General features: G+C 43.1%; 1 protein-coding gene across 1 annotated transcript; it reads left to right on the top strand.

Annotated features, from left to right (window-relative positions):
* Positions 1-8,255: 8,255 nt before the first annotated feature.
* LOC123518935 (APC membrane recruitment protein 1-like) lies at positions 8,256-19,943 on the top strand. The gene is made up of 2 exons (XM_045280014.1): positions 8,256-9,001; positions 18,522-19,943. The coding sequence occupies exons 1-2, from the start codon at positions 8,954-8,956 to the stop codon at positions 19,527-19,529; spliced, it is 1,056 nt and encodes a 351-aa protein (XP_045135949.1). The 5' UTR covers positions 8,256-8,953; the 3' UTR covers positions 19,530-19,943.
* The last annotated feature ends 1,364 nt before the right edge of the window (positions 19,944-21,307 follow it).

Here is a 21,307-nt window from a genome sequence, read left to right as displayed (position 1 = left end):
AGGAATCTGAAATGAGGGAATGTTTGAGTGGAATGGAGTTAATGACCAATAAAGAAAAAAAGAAATTAGGATTCCAAATATAAAATTGCAGTTAGAGAGAAAGAATCAAGAACTACAGATGGAAAACGCAGGTCCTGGAAAAAAAAAAAATGTGGATATCAGAGACGAACATAATGTACGAAAAGGAAACAAAGAATTACAATAACGAAATCAGTTTAAGATAAATTTCGTGAAGAGGTTATGGCAGCAGCAGCAGCAACATCAGCAACAGCAGCAGCAGCAGCAGCAGCAGCAGCAGCAGCAGCAGCAGCAGCAGCAGCAGCAGCAGCAGCAGTAGTAGTAGTAGTAGTAGTAGTAGTAGTAGTAGTAGTAGTAGTAGTAGTTGCAGTAGTAGTAGACAACAACATAACAAAGAAAATAATGACAATAATAGCAGTTAACATTCCTTCTTATCATTATTATCAAAGTACACACACACACACACACACACACACACACACACACACACACACACACACACACACACACACACACACACACACACACACAGTCACGACGAAGCTTAAAACACATGGAGAGAGAGGTTGGGTAGTAATAATGGTGGTGACGTTGGTGGTGGTGGTGGTAGTAAGTGAAGGTTAACATTTGAAAGAGCGCGAGAGGAAGTGACAAAAGGGAGGGAGAGAGGGAGAGGGAGAGAGAGTGTAAGTGAAGCGTGGGTAGCCGTGAGGGAGGCCGTGGGGAAGCTGGGTTAGCCTGGCGGACGTGACACCTAACACATACACACGCAACACACTCACTCACACACACACACACACACACACACACACACGCCTGGATGAGCGCGGCCCTTCCTCCTTTTCTCTCATTTCTTAAACTTTAGCGTTATATCAGTGTTTCCTAGTACTCTCTCTCTCTCTCTCTCTCTCTCTCTCTCTCTCGGGAATATGGAGAGCTTCTATTCCTTTAAAGTCTTCGTCAGCAGCGTGGTCCGTCTTGTTTGTGCGATTCTAGTTGTAAGTTTGCGGCATTACTGGTAGCGGCAAATTGCTTTCAAAATTATGTTATCTTAATCATATCTTCGTCTCTTAAAGCTCTTTGTTGTCTAATACTTTTGACGAGGTAATATGACTCTCGTTGTTTGCTGTTGTTGTTTTTGTTGTTGTTGATGTTGTAATTGTTGTTGCAGTTGTTTTTATTGTTATTGTCGTCTCTGTTGTAAGCATTGAATCAAACTCTCTCTCTCTCTCTCTCTCTCTCTCTCTCTCTCTCTCTCTCTCTCTCTCTCTCTCTCTCTCTCTCTCCTTCGCCGAATCTCCACTTCTTTATAAAGGCAATACGGAATTTTAAGTGTATTTATAATTCGAGTAATTAATTAACAAGAGTTTTACATTACTATAAGAAGAAATAGTGTTCATAACTTGGCTAACCCTCTTTGCGTTTTTTAACAATAGTTGTGGTGAGAGCAAAACGTTTCTTAGTATGGGTCTCTCTCTCTCTCTCTCTCTCTCTCTCTCTCTCTCTCTCTCTCTCTCTGCGGGAAACAAGGCTATTCTACAACGTACTGTGAGTCACTTCCCAACGTCACTTATAGGAATTTACACTGTGGTCTTCCCCACTCTATACTCCCCCCCCCCAGCATCTCTCACTATACACCGAAACACAGCAGGCCTCCTCTGTCCACACACTCATACATACACTTGGGATCAATAACTGCAGCGTGGAGGGCAAGGATTTTGATTTTGAAATACGTTTGGGTGATCTTGTCAGTAAAATGTATCGAAGACTATATTGTATTTATGTCCTGGATGTGTGTGTATATGCATGTATGTATGTCTATATTTCGTGGTGTGTGTTGCAGCAAGCTATCACATATTGTAGTTTTACCGCCTACTGAAGTTTATGCATGCACGAGTTGCTTTTATAAATAAGGTTTAGTTTACATTTGCTTCTAACTTTGAACATTACACACACACACACACACACACACACACACACACACACACACACACACACAGACACTGGAAGCATTCAGATTTGTGTGTGTGTGTGTGTGTGTGTGTGTGTGTGTGTGTGTGTGTGTGTAAGTGAGTGGGTAAATAAGTAAGTAAGTGTGGTGCATTCCAAACACAGGAATAACCTTCTTCTCAAGGCTTTATTAAGCTGAATAGACGAGTGCGGTTGAAGGCGAGTAGAGTGCCGAATGAACAAAAAGTAAAATAGAAGGAGGAAATAGCTTACGGAGCATGCTAATGAAACAGCTTCTAAACCTCCGAAACAAGGAAACAGGTACAAAGTAATTGGCAGCTCAAATCCCTAATACAATTGATACTTCAATAGTACAGTAAGTAAATAAGTAAGTATAGTTTATTGCCATTTTTAAGGAATACAGGCAGATTTACAATCAATAAATCTCAGGCATGGTCTGTCGAGTTAAAACTCCTAAGACAGACAGTTTTAATTAAAGATTATATGCAGCGAGTGCAGAAAAATAGTTTTACATAATATCTAACCTAGTTAGGGAGTAATCCTATTTCATTGTAAAGTTAACTTGCATACAATGTGCTGTCACCAAGGTAGAAACCTAACTAATACATTGTATGGTGTGATTGAGACACCATATATACAAGCATTCAATAAAAAAATATGAAAAGAAAAGGAAAAAGTAATAATAAACGGATACACAACACAAAGCATAGGTACAAGTTTATGCTAAATTTTGTTCAATCGAAATATGTTTCTTTATTTTGTCTTTATATGTTTGTTTGTTGAAATTACCAAGAAGTTTGATCTCGTTTGGCAGGTTGTTATACAAGTTCGGGCCGTAACATATGACGCTATTCTTATACAATGTAGTTCTAAAGGTAGGACATCTTAAATTTACATTATTTCTGCGGGTCTGAACAGGATTATCAATGACTGTAAATATTGAGTTGTGTCCCATATATTTGTTAATTAAAAGAAGCGTGAAGTATTTGTGTATGGAAACAATATTAAGAATATTTTCTCTACTATAAATATCTCTTGTAGAATCGCATTTTTTCATGTACTTGTCCACAGTGAGACACAGTAAGTGAGGTGAGGGTAGCAGAGAGTGTAATATATGCTGATCATCGCTTCTGAAGCTAAGTTGTGCCGAACGCCATACAAAATACCTGTAATCTTTGAAAGTTTTAATCGTGCATCTTCAATATGGCAGCTCCAATTTGAATTATCATCTACTTTCACCCGCAAGAAATTTCATATCATTAACTTGTGTTAAAACTTCAACGTCTAAGAATATAGGAGGAAATACATTTGTGTGTGTGTGCGCGTCCACTTCCACATGCAGTTAACCCACAGGACCAACTCTCGTGCGGTTGGTCACGTAACCCAGGCAGACAGAGACGAGGAGAGGAAGGACGGCCGCGTTCCTACCTTTCTCTTTCCACATTCACCCACACGCCGTCTGGGGTCTTTGGGCGCCTGACTCATACTCCCCGCAGCACAGCATTGCATGCCCATGTACCCACCACTGCCCAGGAAACAGAGCGTTGGACTAAACTCTTGAATGCTAATAACTTTAACAAGTGATGTAATCTGAACAGACTTCGGGAATTTTACTTAACAGAGGTGTGAGTGCTAGTAATTAAAGGCTTCAATCACTCAAACCGTCTTTTAATGTTAGTAGTCTATCCAAATGACCTATATCAAATAATATCTATGACTTAATATGGAGAATTCGACATGATGTATATTTACATTCCCCTATGTACAAAAGCGCTGAGAAAGAACTGTCACACGAAAGGCGCTCTATCTCTCTATCACTTTCTATCTCTCTCTCACACAACACACAATAAAATCATGCAGAAAGGTGTTTTATACTTGCAAATTGTGATACACTGATTTTATGCTATGACGTGGATTCTATGAGTAGTGAATAATGGCTCATATTTACAGTTCTCAATAAATCTGTTACATATGCTGGATGGGGTCACACGTGGAATCAAGGCAGCTATTTACTCGATCAGTTACTCCTGTTGCACCAACGGCATTTTATTGCACTTTTTTTAATCTCTGGGTCCTAATCTTTATATCCCTGTGTGTTCACTTCCCTTCCAATACTAAACACAAAATAATGACGCTATCAATCCTCTAGTCACATTCAGTTCCACATTCATAAAAAAAAGTTATCTTTATTTTGTAGGAAAGCGACATTTGTGAATGGCAGCATCTTTGTTCACGCTGAGAGAAGCAAAAGGCAGGCAGTTCACAACAGTGTTCAAAAGCCCATTTTCGCCGTGGAAAGCAGGGACAACAACAGGCAGATCACATCTTCAAAAGGCGCTTGTCTCCTGAAGAAAGAGAAAGCCGCGTTCCTAGTCTACTCACAAAGCTTTATTACCCTCTCAGATGGTCAAATAAGGCGATTATAGTTATCACAACGATAATCCTGAAATAGCATTAACGTCTCCATCCAAAGATTGTGTTAGGATAAGATAGGTGAGGTTCAGATCAATGCACTTCATTAATTTCACTGGTAGTCACTTCTAGAAATAAATAGTCATTGTTTTGGAGTCAGTATACAGAAAACGAATCACGGCATTCCTTAATACTACTTGGAGCAGGAACGCTTACTTCTACGATAAGGAAGGGAGGTGTGTGATAAGCGGTGGCAAGCGATGGTTACTCACCTCTAAAGGTCGGCGAGTATCCACGCTGGCTGTCCTCATCAATGTCAATAATATCAAAGTTACAACAAGATCGAAGGAAAGAGTAATACTGACCTTTCCCACTGAAGCAGCAATTATGGTGATGGTGGCGGTGGTGGTGGTGGTGGTGGTGGTGATGTCTGTACCTTCGATCCATCACAACCTGCCGGAGAAAGAGAGAGAGGGAAAAAAATATTAATGGGAAATCAACTTATGAATTATTATGATGAAAAGAAGAGGCAATTTCAGGAGTGTGAAGACAATATACTAATAGGATATCGCAAAATCTTGAACAAAAAGCTTAGATGAAAAAATGCCACGACTCAAACTGTAAATTCGAAAAGCAAATAAGGGTATAAAATTTTTAGCATCACTACCTCCAGCACGCTGCGTATTTAGTGACATAGCAAAACTGACGCCACGAACATGCAGAATGATCCATGAATTAAAATTACACACTATCTTAAATACGAGGGGCATCTAATCACCGCCTTTACTGCTGGCATAAACCTTCATCACCACGCCAGGTAAACATAGCCTAGTCTCGCCTCACTTCACCAAACGCACTCACCTCTCTTCATTCAGTGAGTCATTACCTGAGCATTAACCCTTCAGTACCAGGACGCGTTTCCATATTAATTCTCCTTACTAGTTGGTGATTTATACAGCTTCAGAAAATTTCTATGGGGAATCAAATAGTGAAGACTGCGGCCATTAATTTTTTTAACCTCCATAGACCAATTCTAATATCAATAAAATAGTCTAATCGTATAGAAATCTCAAGGTAAAAATGTTTCTCAGTACTGAAGGGGTTAAAATAGTGAACACTGCGGTCATTAATCTTCTGACCTCCATAGACCCTTCCTAATATCAATAAAATGGTCTAATCGTATAGAAATCTCAAGGTAAAAATGTGCCCTAGTATTGAAGGTGTTAACAATGAGGAAACACACCGTTCAAACTAAAGCCATATTTTCCATATAGCACATGAAGGTCAAGGATCAGGTCACGTGTATGTAAGTGACCTGGTCTTACATAACCTATTCTAACGAGACCTCGAAAAATATCATTAAAAAACATACTACGCACTTTTTTCAGGAATCAGTTCAAGAATGAGGTAAAGTGTGAGTTAATTGAGATTGAGCTAACCGCGCGCGCACACACACACACACACACACACACACACACACACACACACACACACAAAACAAGTATTGAGCACAGGTGTTACAATCCACTTTCTGACTCATAACCAAACATTAGAGGGACAATAAAAACTATTATTAACCATTCGACTCTTACATTATCTTCTTCAGCGGCACGGTAATTGTAAACATGAAAATAGGTCACACATTTATACTTTTATTTCAGTGAGCTTATCGTTCTACTCGTCTTCGTCAAAGCAGCACATCAACACGCGCGCAACGGTGTGACTCCCGACCAGTATACAGGTTTTTTTTGTCTAGGCTCGTCTCCCTCTTGGTCCGTGACAGCAGGGTACCACACACGCTTCCCACATGATTAGCTTTCCTATCCATGCTGTCTGCACCCGCCACACACCTCAGGGACTTGACTATTTTTGTTATTTTATGTTGGTTGGCATTTTTTTTGGAGGAAAATTTGCGTCTCCCGAACCCACCGTCTCCCCCCCACCTCTCTCTCTCTCTCTCTCTCTCTCTCTCTCTCTCTCTCTCTCTCTCTCTCTCTCTCTCTCTCTCTCTCTCTCTCTCTCTCTGGTTCTTCTTAATGTCTGCCATAAATTCCACGCACACATTTATAATCAACATCATCTAATCATTTGCAAGTGTGTTCAGCTATATTCGTCAAGCAAACCAATCGCAGCAGCTGACTATCGTAACTTTCGCAGTCAGGCAGCGGTACAGGTTGCGTTGCACTTGTGAGGATCAAATTGCACCGCATACACACACACATAGAGCCAGAGGTATTCAAGGGCATGTATACACATACATCAATATTATATTCATGAACGCGAACATATCACTCTTCAACAAAGACAAAAGATGCATCAGACATGACATAGGCGTGCTTGCCAGCCTTCTAAATCACCACTACCCTCACTCACGAAGCCGCATATTTGCAAAGAATGTGACTCTCTTCCTCCTGTGGTCGTAACACACGTTCAGCCCACTACCCAGCTAACCACGTCCACTCCTGCCCTTAGCAACACCAAGAACACCAAGAACTTATATAGTTTGAGTGTCCCTTTCTTTCATGTTATTGTTACTCTTTTGTTCGTCTGAATATATTCTTTTCTTTCAATTAATATACATATATATATATATATATATATATATATATATATATATATATATATATATATATATATATATATATATATATATATAGAGAGAGAGAGAGAGAGAGAGAGAGAGAGAGAGAGAGAGAGAGAGAGAGAGAGAGAGAGAGAGAGAGAGAGAGAGAGAGAGAGAGAGAGAGAGATATGTTTCTTTTTACCTTGTTGAGTGATGTCTTAATCGTTTTCATTCACTGACTTCATTATTCAAAATTCTCGTTTGTTCAATCTCTCGAAGAATGTTTTCCATAAATATATCACAAACGGTTATTTATTCTTTGGTAAACAATATAAAATCTTAAAAGTTTTCTCGAATAAGTATAATTATGTCACACTGCATTTTGGTATTTTGAAATGACTTTACCTACTGATTCAGCTTACTACGTATCACCCAGCCCCTGACCTCAATTTCACTTTTCTAATGATTCAAATCAATTAATTCCGTTCATTATTTTGCGCTACTGTCTGTTCCCCGTCACACCAAAAATCTTCCCTTGATGTGTTACTAAGAGAGTTTTAATGGTTACATTGCACATATGTGGATAAAATTACACCCCACCCCAAAACGCACAGAGGCAGGGTTATTCAAAGGCATCTACACGTATAATCAATATTAGATTCATGAATGGGAACATATCACTCTTCAACAAAGACAAAAGATGCATCAGACATGACATAGGCGTGCTTGCTAGCCTTCTAAATCACCACTACCCTCACTCACGAAGCCGCATATTTGCAAAGAACGTGACTCTCTTCCTCCTGTGGTCGTAACAACACCTTCAGGCCACTACCCAGCTAACCACGTCCACTCCTGCCCTTAGCAACACCAAGAACACCAAGAACTTATATAGTTTGAGTGTCCCTTTCTTTCATGTTATTGTTACTTTTGTGTTCGTCTGAATATATTCTCTTCTTCCAATTAAAAGACATATATATTCATATTTTTTACCTCCATCTTCTTGAGTGATGTCTTAAGTTTACATTCAATTTTGTTTTCATTAGCACTTAAGACGTAACTTTGACAGTTCTCTCCAAAGAAGAAATATATTTATGTCACATTGCATCTTCGTATTTTGCAATGACTAACCTTCTAATTCAGCTCACTACGTATCCCCCAGCACCTGAGCTCAATCTCACTTTTTCTAATGACTCATTCTAATTCATCCTGCTCTTTATTCTGCGCTGTTGTCTAATTCCTGTGACACTACAACTTTCCCTTTCTGACATGTTACCAGGGTAGTCTTGTGTACAATTAGGCGTATCAATAACTCATCCTTCACCTTCGCCTGTAGCGAAGGTGAAGGATGAGGCCCCTTGGCCCAGACCTGTTGATCACACACAGGCCGCCCCTCGTCACCCTGCTGGCCCAGAGAGGCGAGATTCCGGTCCTGCCACAGCCAAGGCTCGTCACGTAGCACGGTGAAATATAAGCTCGTGTTCACACATTCATAAGAAGAAAAAAACGACGAAAGCAACTCCCAGGAATCAGATCTGAAGTGGTAAAGAGACTTGAGCCACCCGCGTCCAGCCAGCCAGGTGCCGCCTCCCCCGATTTCCCCATTTGCTCGTGACGTCAGCCCGACCTCTCGTCCTCGCCTGGTCTCGCTACCGTGAGGTATAGACCTACCAGGGCAAGGTTCAACGCCCTATAGGCCTATGTGTACCCGGCGACAGGCAGACTCAGGCGTTATCTACGTGGCTGAATCATGGAACAGAGTGTCGGCATCTTTGTTCCCGTCCGCTGCGAGGAGTCACCAGGGAAAACGGTAACGCGCCTGCTCGGTGGGCGGACCAGCGGGCCAGCTGATGGCAGGGAGGCAGCAGACGACGTGAGGTGAGCCGCGTCCGCCGCCACAAAACACCACGGCCGCCGCTGCCTTGCCTCAGTCTTGCCCCACCGCTCGTCACTGCTCGCCCTTTCTCTTGTGATCACTTCGTGCAAGCAGCCATGGCCACGACCGCTGCCACCACTGCCGTCTACAGTCAGGTGTTTAAGGTGAGGCTTCCCGAGACTGCCACGCCAGCGAGCTCCCGGCTGTGGGTTGATGAAGATCTGTTTTTCCGCGACAGATTGACATGATAATCTTAGTGCAGGATTGTAATCCTGCCCCGCCTTGTGCCTCGCGTGTGGCAGGCGGCCGCGAGGCTGGAGTGAGAACAGCTTTCGTGAGCGTGTGTTCGTTAGTGAGTGTCTATGTGTCTTGGTCAATAATTACACACCATGTTGCTCGTACGGCCTGCAATATACACATGACGCCCCGCCTGCATACCGCAATACTGTGCATTGACGACCGAGGCTATTGTTACGGCTGGTGCTGGTGCTGCTGCTGGTACTACGTCCACCACTATTACAATAACTCTACTGGCATTATCGATATTATTATTCTAATATTTTGCATCAACATTACCAATGCTACTTCTACTATGATTATTATCATTGTTACTACTACTATTACTACTACTACTACTACTACTATTATCTTTATTATTATTATTATTATTATTATTATTATTATTATCATTATCATTATTATTATTATTATTATTATTATTATTATTATTATTATTATTATTATTATTATTATTATTATCATTATTATTATTATTATTATTATTATTATTATTATTATTATTATCATTTTATGATTATCAACTACTTCTGCAACTATCATTGACATTATTGTTATGACTACTGTAGCAAACACTACTACTACGATTACTACAACTGACACTTCTACTACTACTACTACTACTACTACTACTACTACTACTACTACTACTACTACTACTACTACTACTACTACTACTACTACTACTACTACTTTTACTACTACTACTGCTGCTGCTGCAACTGCTGCTGCTGATACTGCTACTACTGCTGCTGCTGCTACTACTACTACTACTACTACTACTACTACTATCATTATTAATACTACAGCTACTAAAACTACTACTGCTGCAAGTAACACTACTACTTCTACTACTACTACTACTACTACTACTACTACTACTACTACTCCTACTACTACTAATATTGTTACTACTACTACTACTACTACTACTACTACTATCATTGTTATTATCATTATTATTATTATTATTATTATTATTATTATTATTATTATTATTATTATTATTATTATTATTATTATTATTATTATTATTATTATTATTATTATTATTATTTTATGATTAGTTTTCTACAATAACAACAATAACAACAATTACTACTACTACTACTACTACTACTACTACTACTACAACTACTACTACTTGTACGACAACAACAACAAAAATCACTACAACAACAAAAAAAAAACAAGTACTACTACAACAACTACTACTATTACTATCACTACCACTACTACAACTACAACAACTACTTCTGCTACCACAAGTATTACTACTAAGCCATGAGCCTGAGCGCCGTGCAGCAGCCAAGTGTTCTCGTGGCAGCGCCTTGCAGTACCCTGAGCCCCCACCACACAGCAGCGACCTCGGTTGTCCCTCTTTCCTGGAAGGACACACAAAGGCTACATAATTCTTTTTTAGTTCACATTTAGAGCAGCACGTGACCACACTGCTCTAATGACGCCTCGCTTGGACAGGTGTGGTATTACCTGGCCAATCAGGAACACGAGTGAGGAGGGTCGAGTGACGCCAAGATAAGCGAAAGACGGACAGACTACAGGAATGAACCAAGGCTGCCAGGAAACAGGACTTGCTTAAGAAAAGATGTGATTCAGATAAGTGCAGTGCCTCCGGTTGTTTACAGTGACCTGAGCTGTGGAGGAGAAGGAGGAGGAGGAAGAAGAAGAGGAGGAGGAGGAGGAGGAGGAGGAGGAGGAGGAGGAGGAGGAGGAGGAGGAGGAGGAGGAGGAGAGCAGCCGCCTCCACCACCCGCCGGCAGGTTAGCAGCACACAATCAATACGGCGCGGCTCGGAGGTGACGAGGCCGCTCAACGTGAACACGGGACGAGAACAAACAAGGACAACTAGGAGGCGAAGGGCAAGGAAGGCGACGAGGGGCAGGAAAAGGAGGAGGAAGAGGATCAGCACCAGTGAGAAGGAGGAAGAGGCAGAGGGCTGGGAGAACCTCTTTAAATCTGTCCTTATTTCCTGAGTGTCTGATCGATCGCGCGGAGTTGGTGCTGCTGCCCACCCGAGCCGACGTCAAGCAGAGGAGGGAGGGAGGTGGTGGAGACAGAAGGGGGAGGTGGGGGAGGAAAGGGTTGCAAGGCTTCCCCAACTAGTGCTTCCCCGTGAGAAAGGATGGAGGGTGTGGGAGGTGAGGATGACGGGGTGCGGGGGAGGAAAAGCCACGTGCATGATCTGTGGGAAGGAGTCAGTCAGTCAGTCAGTCAGTCACGGAGTCAATCAAAGTGTCAGTCAATCAATCCATGTGTCATATAGTTTACGGTAATTGTGTGTATGAATGTTTATCTAAGGGGTTCTTTATGAATAGTAAGTTGTGCAGAGGTTTGCTATTCAGGTTGTGGAAAATCTCTCTCTCTCTCTCTCTCTCTCTCTCTCTCTCTCTCTCTCTCTCTCTCTCTCTCTCTCTCTCTCTCTCTCTCTCTCTCTCTCTCTCTCTCTCTCTCTCTCCCCTTAATTTGTGTTTCTTCCTTACTTTATTGCTTATCCTCCTGCTTACCTGCCTACCTGCTTGCCTTCATCCCACATGCCTGTACCTATTAAACCCACCTCCCCCTTCTCCTCCATCCTCTCCACCCGTGCCCAGTCCTTGTCTCTCCTACCTCACTATAATATAATGCTGCCTTTCCTCATCACCCACCCCTTCTTGATTTTTCCCCATTGGCCTCATTCCCTCTAAATAGCTAACACTGCTTTCTCTCTTCATCATTTGCCTGTTTAATTGCTTGCTTATTCTATCACGCCTCCATCACAATATCTCGCGGACTTTCCTGTACTGTCTATACTTCAGTCTTTTGCTTCCCTGTCTATCTTTTCTTGAGGTCCATATTGCTTTGTTATGTGGAAAACTGTACCGCTTGCCACCTCCACAGCAACCAAATGAGTCTAAAGGAAATTAGTCGTGCTTTTAATGGTGTTTCTTAGTACTGTACTGGCAGATTGATAAGATTTTGACATGACTAACAAGAAAAAACTCTTCAGAATACGACTGGTCATCTCTGTGGCCTTTGAAAATAGTCGCGGTGAGAAAGCAAAGGCTTTCAGAATACCCGCCTTATTTAGAATTTTGTACGTACAGTGTACATACAGGGAGGTGGTGGCGTAATGGATAAGGTGGTGAGCGTAGGATCGGGCAGACGTCCACGCGTAGGTTCAAATCCCACCGCTTTGAAGCTATGATTTGTCGAGTGGTTTAAATTTACCTACATGTCACCACGATACCAAGGTTCTAGATGGTTACACCAAAGATACCCTATTATGGGTACCACTATAAATAAAATTGCCTGCACCACTAATGGGAGGAAGCTGAACAGCACTTCCCACATATACTCTTCAAGTATGCCTACAAGCGCTATAGGCCATAACATAAAAAAAAATACAGGTCATTGCCCCGTGCAGATAGCGGTGAGTGGAAAGAAAAAGAATGTCACATTAACAATCATCTGTCTCTCTTATTTTGTTTATTGTCTCCTCCTATCCCTTGTTTCCTTCAGTCTTCCCTTTCAACCTTTTTCTTCCTCTCTCTCGCTGTATCCCATGAGCCTGTTCTTTCCTCTCAACACACACACACACACACACACACACACACACACACACACACACACACACACACACACACACACACACACACACACACACACACACACACACACAGTGGTTAGAGCGCTGGCTTCACAAGCCAGAGGACCGGGGTTCGATTCCCCGGCCGGGTGGAGATATTTGGGTGTGTCTCCTTTCACGTGTAGCCCCTGTTCACCTAGCAGTGAGTAGGTACGGGATGTAAATCGAGAAGTTGTGACCTTGTTGTCCCGGTGTGTGGTGTGTGCCTGGTCTCAGCCTATCCGAAGATCGGAAATAATGAGCTCTGAGCTCGTTCCGTAGGGTAACGTCTGGCTGTCTCGTCAGAGACTGCAGCAGATCAAACAGTGAAACACACACACACACACGTCCTTTGTCCCACTACCGCCGCCGCCGCTCCACGCACGCTCCCGCTACACTCCCGGGGAATGTTTGAGGCTTGAAGGGCAAGGGAGGACACGTTTGCAGTGATGATACAAGCCCGCCGCGGACCTCAATAGCCATACCGACACTAGGGAAGGGCTGGACTCAGGGACGTATTAAGTACTTGTGTGGATTAACTGATTGGAATGTACATATAAAGCTCGTTCTATATTTACCCCTTTTATTGTTAATGGTATGTGTAATTTATTTCAGCTAGCCTAAGTGACTTCACTCATTAAAATTCAAGTATTAAAAACTTATAAGCTATTCCATGATACTTTTTTTTTTTCAGTCAACGTCGTCTTTCAAAATCGTTACCTAAGCTTAAATCGGACTATAACGATATAATATCAAGCTGGGGTCAAAGGTTAAGAGGTAGAAGACAAAAAATTACAGCTTGAAATATACATAAGCTGGTTCTGCCTTAAAGTTACACAGATACTGGTTGCAATGCACACTTAAAGCCGGCTATATGTTACTATCTAATTAATACACACATTTTATATATGACGTAGATTTATAGATAAGCAACGCGATAATAATACTACTCACGTTCGATAAAGCTGATATGAAACACGCATGATATTAATAGCTAATTTGATGGAAATTTGCATATGGGATCCCCGGCATTAATTATCACAGTGCTGCTCAGAATGAAAAACACATCAATTCATTTCACTATTAACCCGGGCATCGTAATGAACCAGCTATACTGTACACATATGTTGAATACCTTAATTGCAATATACCACGCTGCGGGGGAGGAGAGGAGGGGACAACCAACTGCATGTCTTGACTGAATAATGACACATAAATAAAAACCTACTCTCTCACCACGACTATTTTCAGAGACTACAGAGATGACTAACCTTATTCTCCAGCGCTTTTCTTCTGCTGTTCATGTAGGAATCTCGTTAACCTGTCACTAATACAGCAAAAACACCCTTAAAAACCCGTGTAACTTTGACTACAGCCTTTTGAAAGTGACGGAGGTGCTTCAGAATACGAGCTATTAAATCAACGTATTCACTTCAATGGTGTTCAGTTTTCCTTCACTCTCTAAATTCCCTAGATTTGCAAACAGTCTCCTCACGAAACCCAACAACTGGCAGAACGTCAACAAAGTGAGCAGAGGCGTTAAGACTGAGATGAAAAGAAGCAGAGTAAAGAGTGTGAAAGGTGTTGTTCTGGATACAGTTTTGGCACTTCCTGGCGTCTCGTTTCTCACAGTATAGGTATTTTGTTTTTCCTTCTTTTTCTCCTTTTTTTCCAATTTCTCATTATTCAAAGCTTATATATTTTCTTTTCAAGGTCAAACAGGCATTTTCTAGTAATGTCTTCTCAGTATGGTTGTTGTCTTCTTACACTCCTCTTTTTTCCTCTTTGTACTCTGAGTATAAAAAAAGAAATAAAAGAAAAGTAAAGAAAAGGTTAACGTTCTGATTACTCTTCTTCGTCAGCGGCCTCAGTCTTCTACGGCTTCTCTCAGTGACAGCCAAGACAGTTATATCCCACTTCTTATTTAGGTGAGAGGGGAATAGCTAACAATTAAACAAAATGGCCCACAATGATGCCACTCCCCGAACAGGGCCGAAAGAGTTAGCCAAAAAAATGGGATAAATGTCTTGAAACCTCCCTCTTAAATGGATTCAAATGATAGGTAGATATAAATATAGAATCAGGTATTGGAGTTCCAGAGTTTCCCACAGATACTGCATCCATAAATCTTCTCTTACCTCCACCTCCCCTTTTCCTGTCTAGCATATCCACCTCCAGCATCTTCCTCCTCTTAATCAACCTGTCCAAACCACGGCAGTCTCGTCTCTGTAGCTCCTAATAATCTACCTCTCTCATCCACCGTATAACTTTTCAACGCTCACTAATATCTATCTTTTCCTACTAAACCCTCCGCGGCTATTGATCTCCCCTGACCCTCCTCCAATACACGCATCGGTGACACTTTCCGCGGCCAGTGTACACAGAAGCCCCAGCAAGAGAAGCAGGTTCAGGGTCACAAGGGAAGGTTGGTCCAGCTGCCTCCCTCATCTTCTGCATGTAACAAGTGACTCAATATTGTGGTGTAGGGTTGGCTTCTTGATAGACGAGGCGGTGGTGGTAGTGAGGAGGAGGAGGAGGAGGAGGAGGAGGAGGAGGAGGAGGAGGAGGAGGAGGAGGAGGAGGAGGAGGAGGAGGTTAATGGATTGATTGTTCATGTACGGCGCCCTAACAACCGGGCCGTGTCGCCATGGAGTGGGAAAAGAAGGCTAAGTGATTGATTATTATAAAGTATAGAGGAGGAGAAAGAAGAGGAGAAGGAGGATGAGAAAAACGAAGAGGAAAGGAGGAGGAGGAGGAGGAGAAACCGTATTTGAGCCAGATTATACAACAGAATACAGGTAACAGAATGCAGATGAGATTTTCCCACGTGTCCCCATAAGAGTGCGGTGGATGGGTTCATGTGAGCACACAGTGAGGTCTCTAAGGTGCTGATGGTCTATGGAAATGCATCTCTATATCACTTACCTCTTACTATTGTTGTTAACGTGTTCTAGGTGCTAAGTAAAGGTTTTTCCATACAAGTATTCAGCAAAAGGATAAAATTGTAGATGTTAGCTAGGAATATTTGAGCGTTCGAGAAGTATTAGCAATTAGGCTTATTTCATTTTTACGTCTCAGAAACACTGGTATGACCAAAAAGAAAGAAAAATATAACTTTTCACTCACCAAAAAGTCAAAGCGAGTAGAAAAGGAAAACAAAAGAAAAAAAAGGAAAAGAAGCGAACTTGTTTTAAGCGCCTTGATTTTCGTCTTTTTAAAACACTTACAATCAAAAGATGGGTGAGAGAGAGAGAGAGAGAGAGAGAGAGAGAGAGAGAGAGAGAGAGAGAGTGAGTTCAGAGACTTCTCCGTGATATTATGAACAGGCAAGTTATACAATACACTCATAATCACGTCCTCTCACGCCTCTTCGCCACGCTGCCACGCTTATCACAAGACAATAAACACAACACAACCACGCGGCGTCATGATGCGGAGATCAACCAGTACTTACGTAGGCCTAATGTTTACCGGTACCAACCAGCTAGGCCTCCACGCCCATCTGGTGCCTCGAGTGTAATCAAATAATGTGCGTAGTATGTGTTATCAACTGGAGTGCGTGTCATTCACCCACGGTTGTCTGTGGTCACCCTACGGAAAGAGGTCAGAGCTCATAATGACTACTCTTTAGGCAGGACTGGGACCATTGAGACACTACACACCGGGACAACGAAGTCACGACCCCTCGGTTACATTGCGTACCTACTTACTGCTAAGTAATCAAGGGCTCGCCTATTTGTCTTGTAGAGCCCAGGACTCGAACACGGGCCTTCTCAATTTTAAGTCGAGCGAGCTAACCACTACACTGACATATTAAATCTAATTAAATGTGTGTGTGTGTGTTTCACTGTTTGATCTGCTGCAGTCTCTGACGAGAGAGCCAGACGTTACCCTACGGAGCGAGCTCAGAGCTCATTATTTCCGATCTTCGGATAGGCCTGAGACTAGGCACACACCACACACCGGGACAACAAGGTCACAACTTCTCGATTCACATCCCGTACCTACTCACTGCTAGGTGAACAGGGGCTACACGTGAAAGGAGACACACCCAAATATCTCCACCCGGTCGGGGAATCGAATCCCGGTCCTCTGGCTTGTGAAGCCAGCGCTCTAACCACTGAGCTGCCGGGCGTGTGTGTGTGTGTGTGTGTGTGTAATTCACCTCATCTCGGTCGCCTGCTGGTCACCCAGCCAGTCTTCCCCATCACGAAGCGAGCTCAGAGCTCATAGACCGATCTTCAGGTAGGACTGAGACCACAACACACTCCACACACCGGGAAAGCGAGGCCACAACCCCTTGAGTTACATCCCATACCTATTTACTGCTAGGTGAACAGGGGCCACACATTAAGAGGCTTGCCCATTTGCCTCGCCGCGCTGGGACTCGAACCCGGGCCTCTCGATTGTGAGTCGAGCGTGTGTGTGTTTAGGTCATAACCCTAATGTAATTTTGTCACACACATGCTTTCTCTCTTTCTCTCTCTCTCTCTCTCTCTCTCTCTCTCTCTCTCTCTCTCACACACACACACACACACACACACACACACACACACACACACACACACACACACACACACTGCAAATAACATAAAGTACTATGACACCAAACAACAATATTTCACTGCTGTCACCTTCAACGACGCACCAGTCAATAACCTCTTAGACTTCGTTCTGATCAAATTTGCATAACTACTAAAACAATAAAATTTCACGCATGACCACCAGTTCTTGAAAGTTGCACTCGATAGACTTAGTGTGATTGCAATTGGCTTGATGAGGCTGTAGTGTCGAATGTTTTAATAAGTTATTTCAATTATACAAGCCACTGAGGATTTAAAGACATTTTCATGGTTCTGGTAAGAGAGTAAGAAGAATCTTACACTAACAAAAGCCCAAAGCACTTCAAAGTGTCTTTAATCAATGGTGAGCAAACTAAACAAACCATTGGTAGAGTATTGGTGTTACCCACGTACTGTTCATTTAGAGTACTGATGAGGCATGTTTGTCATACGGTGATAATTTGTGTCCGCTGAATAATAGTGAAAAGAAAGGTGAAATTTTAAATGAAGACTCGTGAGCGAATAAGGATATGTTACGTGAAATGTTGAACATCGAAAGGACAATGTTTTGTTTTTCAATCCCTACTAAAAGTGGTGTGGGTTTTTGTTTGTAGTTAACCCTTTCAATGATCCATGTCAAGTGTTGCATGACTCGACCATTCCTATCTGTTCCCACACTCAAAGGTTTATCTCCTCACTGAAGACATCTGTTCCCTCACGCCAGGAGTTCCAGGAGGTCATTGCTACGCTTATCGCACGGTTAAAAGGTTTATCTCCTCACTGAAAACACCTGTCTCCTTCCCAACAGGTGTTCAGGGAGGTCATTGTTACGTTTATCATACCACTCTAGTAGGCGTAAAGTTCACCACCTGATGAACTTGTTCGTGGGACTGGAGGGGTTAAGTGTGCCACTGGTGCGTTGTCTGCGTAGTAAGTGATGGAAGGTGGCGGGGCGGGGAGTCAAGGGTAGACCAGGGGAGCCAAAGTGTGAGTGCATGTCTTCTATTACCTTTACTTCTCTTCTGATGTATTTGTTCCTCTTAGGGCTGTTGCTTGAGGAGTGGAATGCTGTGTCAGGCACATTCATCATTATGACCTTGTAATGCTGATGTCATTTTGTACCCAGTCGATGGGTGAATAAGTGTTATGTTAACTTAGGTAGAAAGGAAGCAAGTAAACTATAACTTCTTCTCTCCACAGAAAAAGTTGGCTGACGCTCTGCGAGTCGGGACTGGGGGCGGCCTCTGCTTCTGTGGCATCAACGTTTACTTCAAGAATGACAAATTCTACGACGACTGGGTGATGCCTCTGTTCGGACGCCTCGAGCCGGAGACGGCGTATGCGGTAGCCCAGAAGGCGGCCAAGTACAACCTGGTGTCCAAGGAAAAGCTGCAGGAATCCAGATTACTGGTGAGTACTCAGCCGCTGGCCGAGGGCGCCTTGGATCACGAGAAGACTCCCCTGCAGGAGGAGGAGGAATCGAGTGTGACGTTCAAGTGTGTGGAGCTAACGAGCTCCGAGGAGGACCTGATGGGTGCTCACACTGATACGGACCGACCGAGCGGCGTCACGTGCGAATCGCTCTCGCCTTCTAAAGCTTACGATTCTGAGTTTGAGGTGGATGAGTCGTGCCTTGAGATCTGCATAGAGGACGAGGGCGGTTCGCTGCTCCGTGAGTCAGGCATCTGCGAGGAGTGCCGGGCGTGTCCCCCACACGGCGGCGGGGAGCCATGCTGTGGCACCCATGGCGGGGGAAGGGTCACCTCCCGCCGGTACCTGAGCGAGTCAGGTTATCCTAGTAGTGACCTCTCCTGCTGCGGGTCACCGCGTGCCGAGAGGAACTGTGTCACGCCGGACTCGCCCTCGCTGAGCATGCGTGTGAACATAGCGTCTCCACTACGCAGCAGCAAGATGTCCCTCGCCACCATGATAGACGGCACCAATCCTGTGTACGACAGGGACCACCTGGACGAGGAGGACGAGCTGGCACTGGTGGACGAGGAGGAAGCGTGCGAGGAGCAGCAGCTCAAACAGGAGCACAGGGAACAAGAAGAGGAGGAAGAGGAAGAAGAAGAGGAAGATAGGGAAGAAGAACTAAGAACACGAGACGCTCTCCTCCCTCCCGATTACGAGGCTCCCTGTGGCTTCTTGGGAGGCTCGGCGGTGGCGATGGCTCGGCACGACCAGCTGGTCCTGGCCACCAGCTAGGCACCGCGACACACCCTTTGTTACTCACACACTTGCTGGCGTGCATCTTGACATATCACACCACCTAATACCTTCATTTTAATGTCAGGACCATTCATGTTTTTCATTTTTTCTCGCATTTTTTTATATACGCGTTTGGAAGCGTCCCGGGAGGCGTGCAGGGTGCCCATGGCCAAGACACAGGGCGCAGAGAGGAGCACAGACTCACGAGAGTAGAAGTGTACATAGAAAGTAGCTGCGACTCAGTATTAGGTAGAGGTTGATCCGCTGTGGTGTAGAGTAACTTGTGTACGTACACTAGACAGGCCTTAGTGGTGTGTGTGTGTGAGAGAGAGAGAGAGAGAGAGAGAGAGAGAGAGAGAGAGAGAGAGAGAGAGAGAGAGAGAGAGAGAGAGAGAGAGAGAGAGAGAGAGAGAGAGAGAGAGAGAGAGAGAGAGAGAGAGAGAGAGAGAGAGAGAGAATATATTGTAAATCACTTACTAAAATTTAGATAAAAATGTGCATGTGTGTGTGTGTGTGTGTGTGTGTGTGTGTGTGTGTGTGTGTGTGTGTGTGTGTGTGTGTGTGTGTGTGTGTGTGTGTGTGTGTGTAAGTTTCCCCCGAAGAAATAGTACCATAGAAACTAAATCCCCCATCGAGAAGGAGCAAGGAACAGAAGAAGAGGAGGAGGAGGAGGAGGAGGAGGAGAGCAGCCGCGCGTGGGTCACCCTGTTCGCCTTGGCCGCCGCCCACCTGCTGGTACCAAGCTTTAATAACTGCAAGGAAGTGCAACGCTTATTTTTCTACTTTCCACTGATATGCAAGACGATACTCGAGCAGTGGCCCGCAGAGGGAGAATCATTAGGCGTACATAACGATAAAACATGATAGAAAGTGATAATTATAAATATATGTACATATTATATATACGAGGATTGTTTTCATGAAAGAGTTTACAAGTATATTGAAGAAAGAAATTATGCGATTCTAAAAATAAAAAAAAAAATATATTCTTCAACAGTCTAGGGTTACTTTTTGTTGCAGATGTATTTCAAAAGCTTTATTTTATTTAACTTTTTTATTATCATTTGCACAGCACTAACAACAATATTCATTTCATTTATTTGTGTTTTTCTGAACTGATTTAAGCTTGTCATATTTCTTTTTCCTCTCTCCACGTGAATTATTTTCTTTTTACCAATTTCTATATTATTTCCGTGTGAGTTTTCATTTCTTTTTCTTTCCCTTTGATTTTTGACAGACGCCGCCTGCCTCTCTGAGCCAGAAGCCTCACCCCCTGCCGGAACTTGGCCAGGAACACGTCCCCCTGTCCTGAACACAACACCTTACACCCACACTTCTCTCCCCTACACCACCTCCCTACCTCTTCCATCCGCACCAGGACGGAAAGGGGCGGCGCAGCTGATACCCTCACATCCCTCATCACCCATCATTTATTATCTAAGCCTCTATATTCCTAAGTTCCCTTGTTTAGTTACGTGTAAGGTGCGTCAATCTAAGTTGGCTGTTACCATGTACTCCTCACCATTCCAAATCATACTTACTGATTAGGTTCTTAGCTTTAGTTTGTCTCTAAGTGATTTGTGTATATTACTTTACTTATCTTTATTTTTTTATGTATTAAGCTTTCATTTTGCTTTCTGTATATATCTGTGTGTATTTTACTTTTTATAATATACGGTTCTGAGTTATACATTTTTGGTTTGTTTATTTTTTTGATTGACCTGCTTCTCTCTCTCTCTCTCTCTCTCTCTCTCTCTCTCTCTTGGTGCATCTTT

The sequence above is a fragment of the Portunus trituberculatus genome, chromosome 44 (assembly GCF_017591435.1).
Source record: "Portunus trituberculatus isolate SZX2019 chromosome 44, ASM1759143v1, whole genome shotgun sequence".
Taxonomy (NCBI): domain Eukaryota; kingdom Metazoa; phylum Arthropoda; class Malacostraca; order Decapoda; family Portunidae; genus Portunus; species Portunus trituberculatus.
Note: the sequence above shows the minus strand (reverse complement) of the source record. Positions and strands in the feature narration are given on the sequence as shown.

Coding starts and splice junctions, on each gene's coding strand:
- LOC123518935 (XM_045280014.1), top strand. CDS start 8,954: ATGGCCACGACCGCTGCCACCACTGCCGTCTACAGTCAGGTGTTTAAG. Junction 9,002..18,521: donor TCTACAGTCAGGTGTTTAAG/GTGAGGCTTCCC, acceptor TTCTCTCCACAG/AAAAAGTTGGCTGACGCTCT.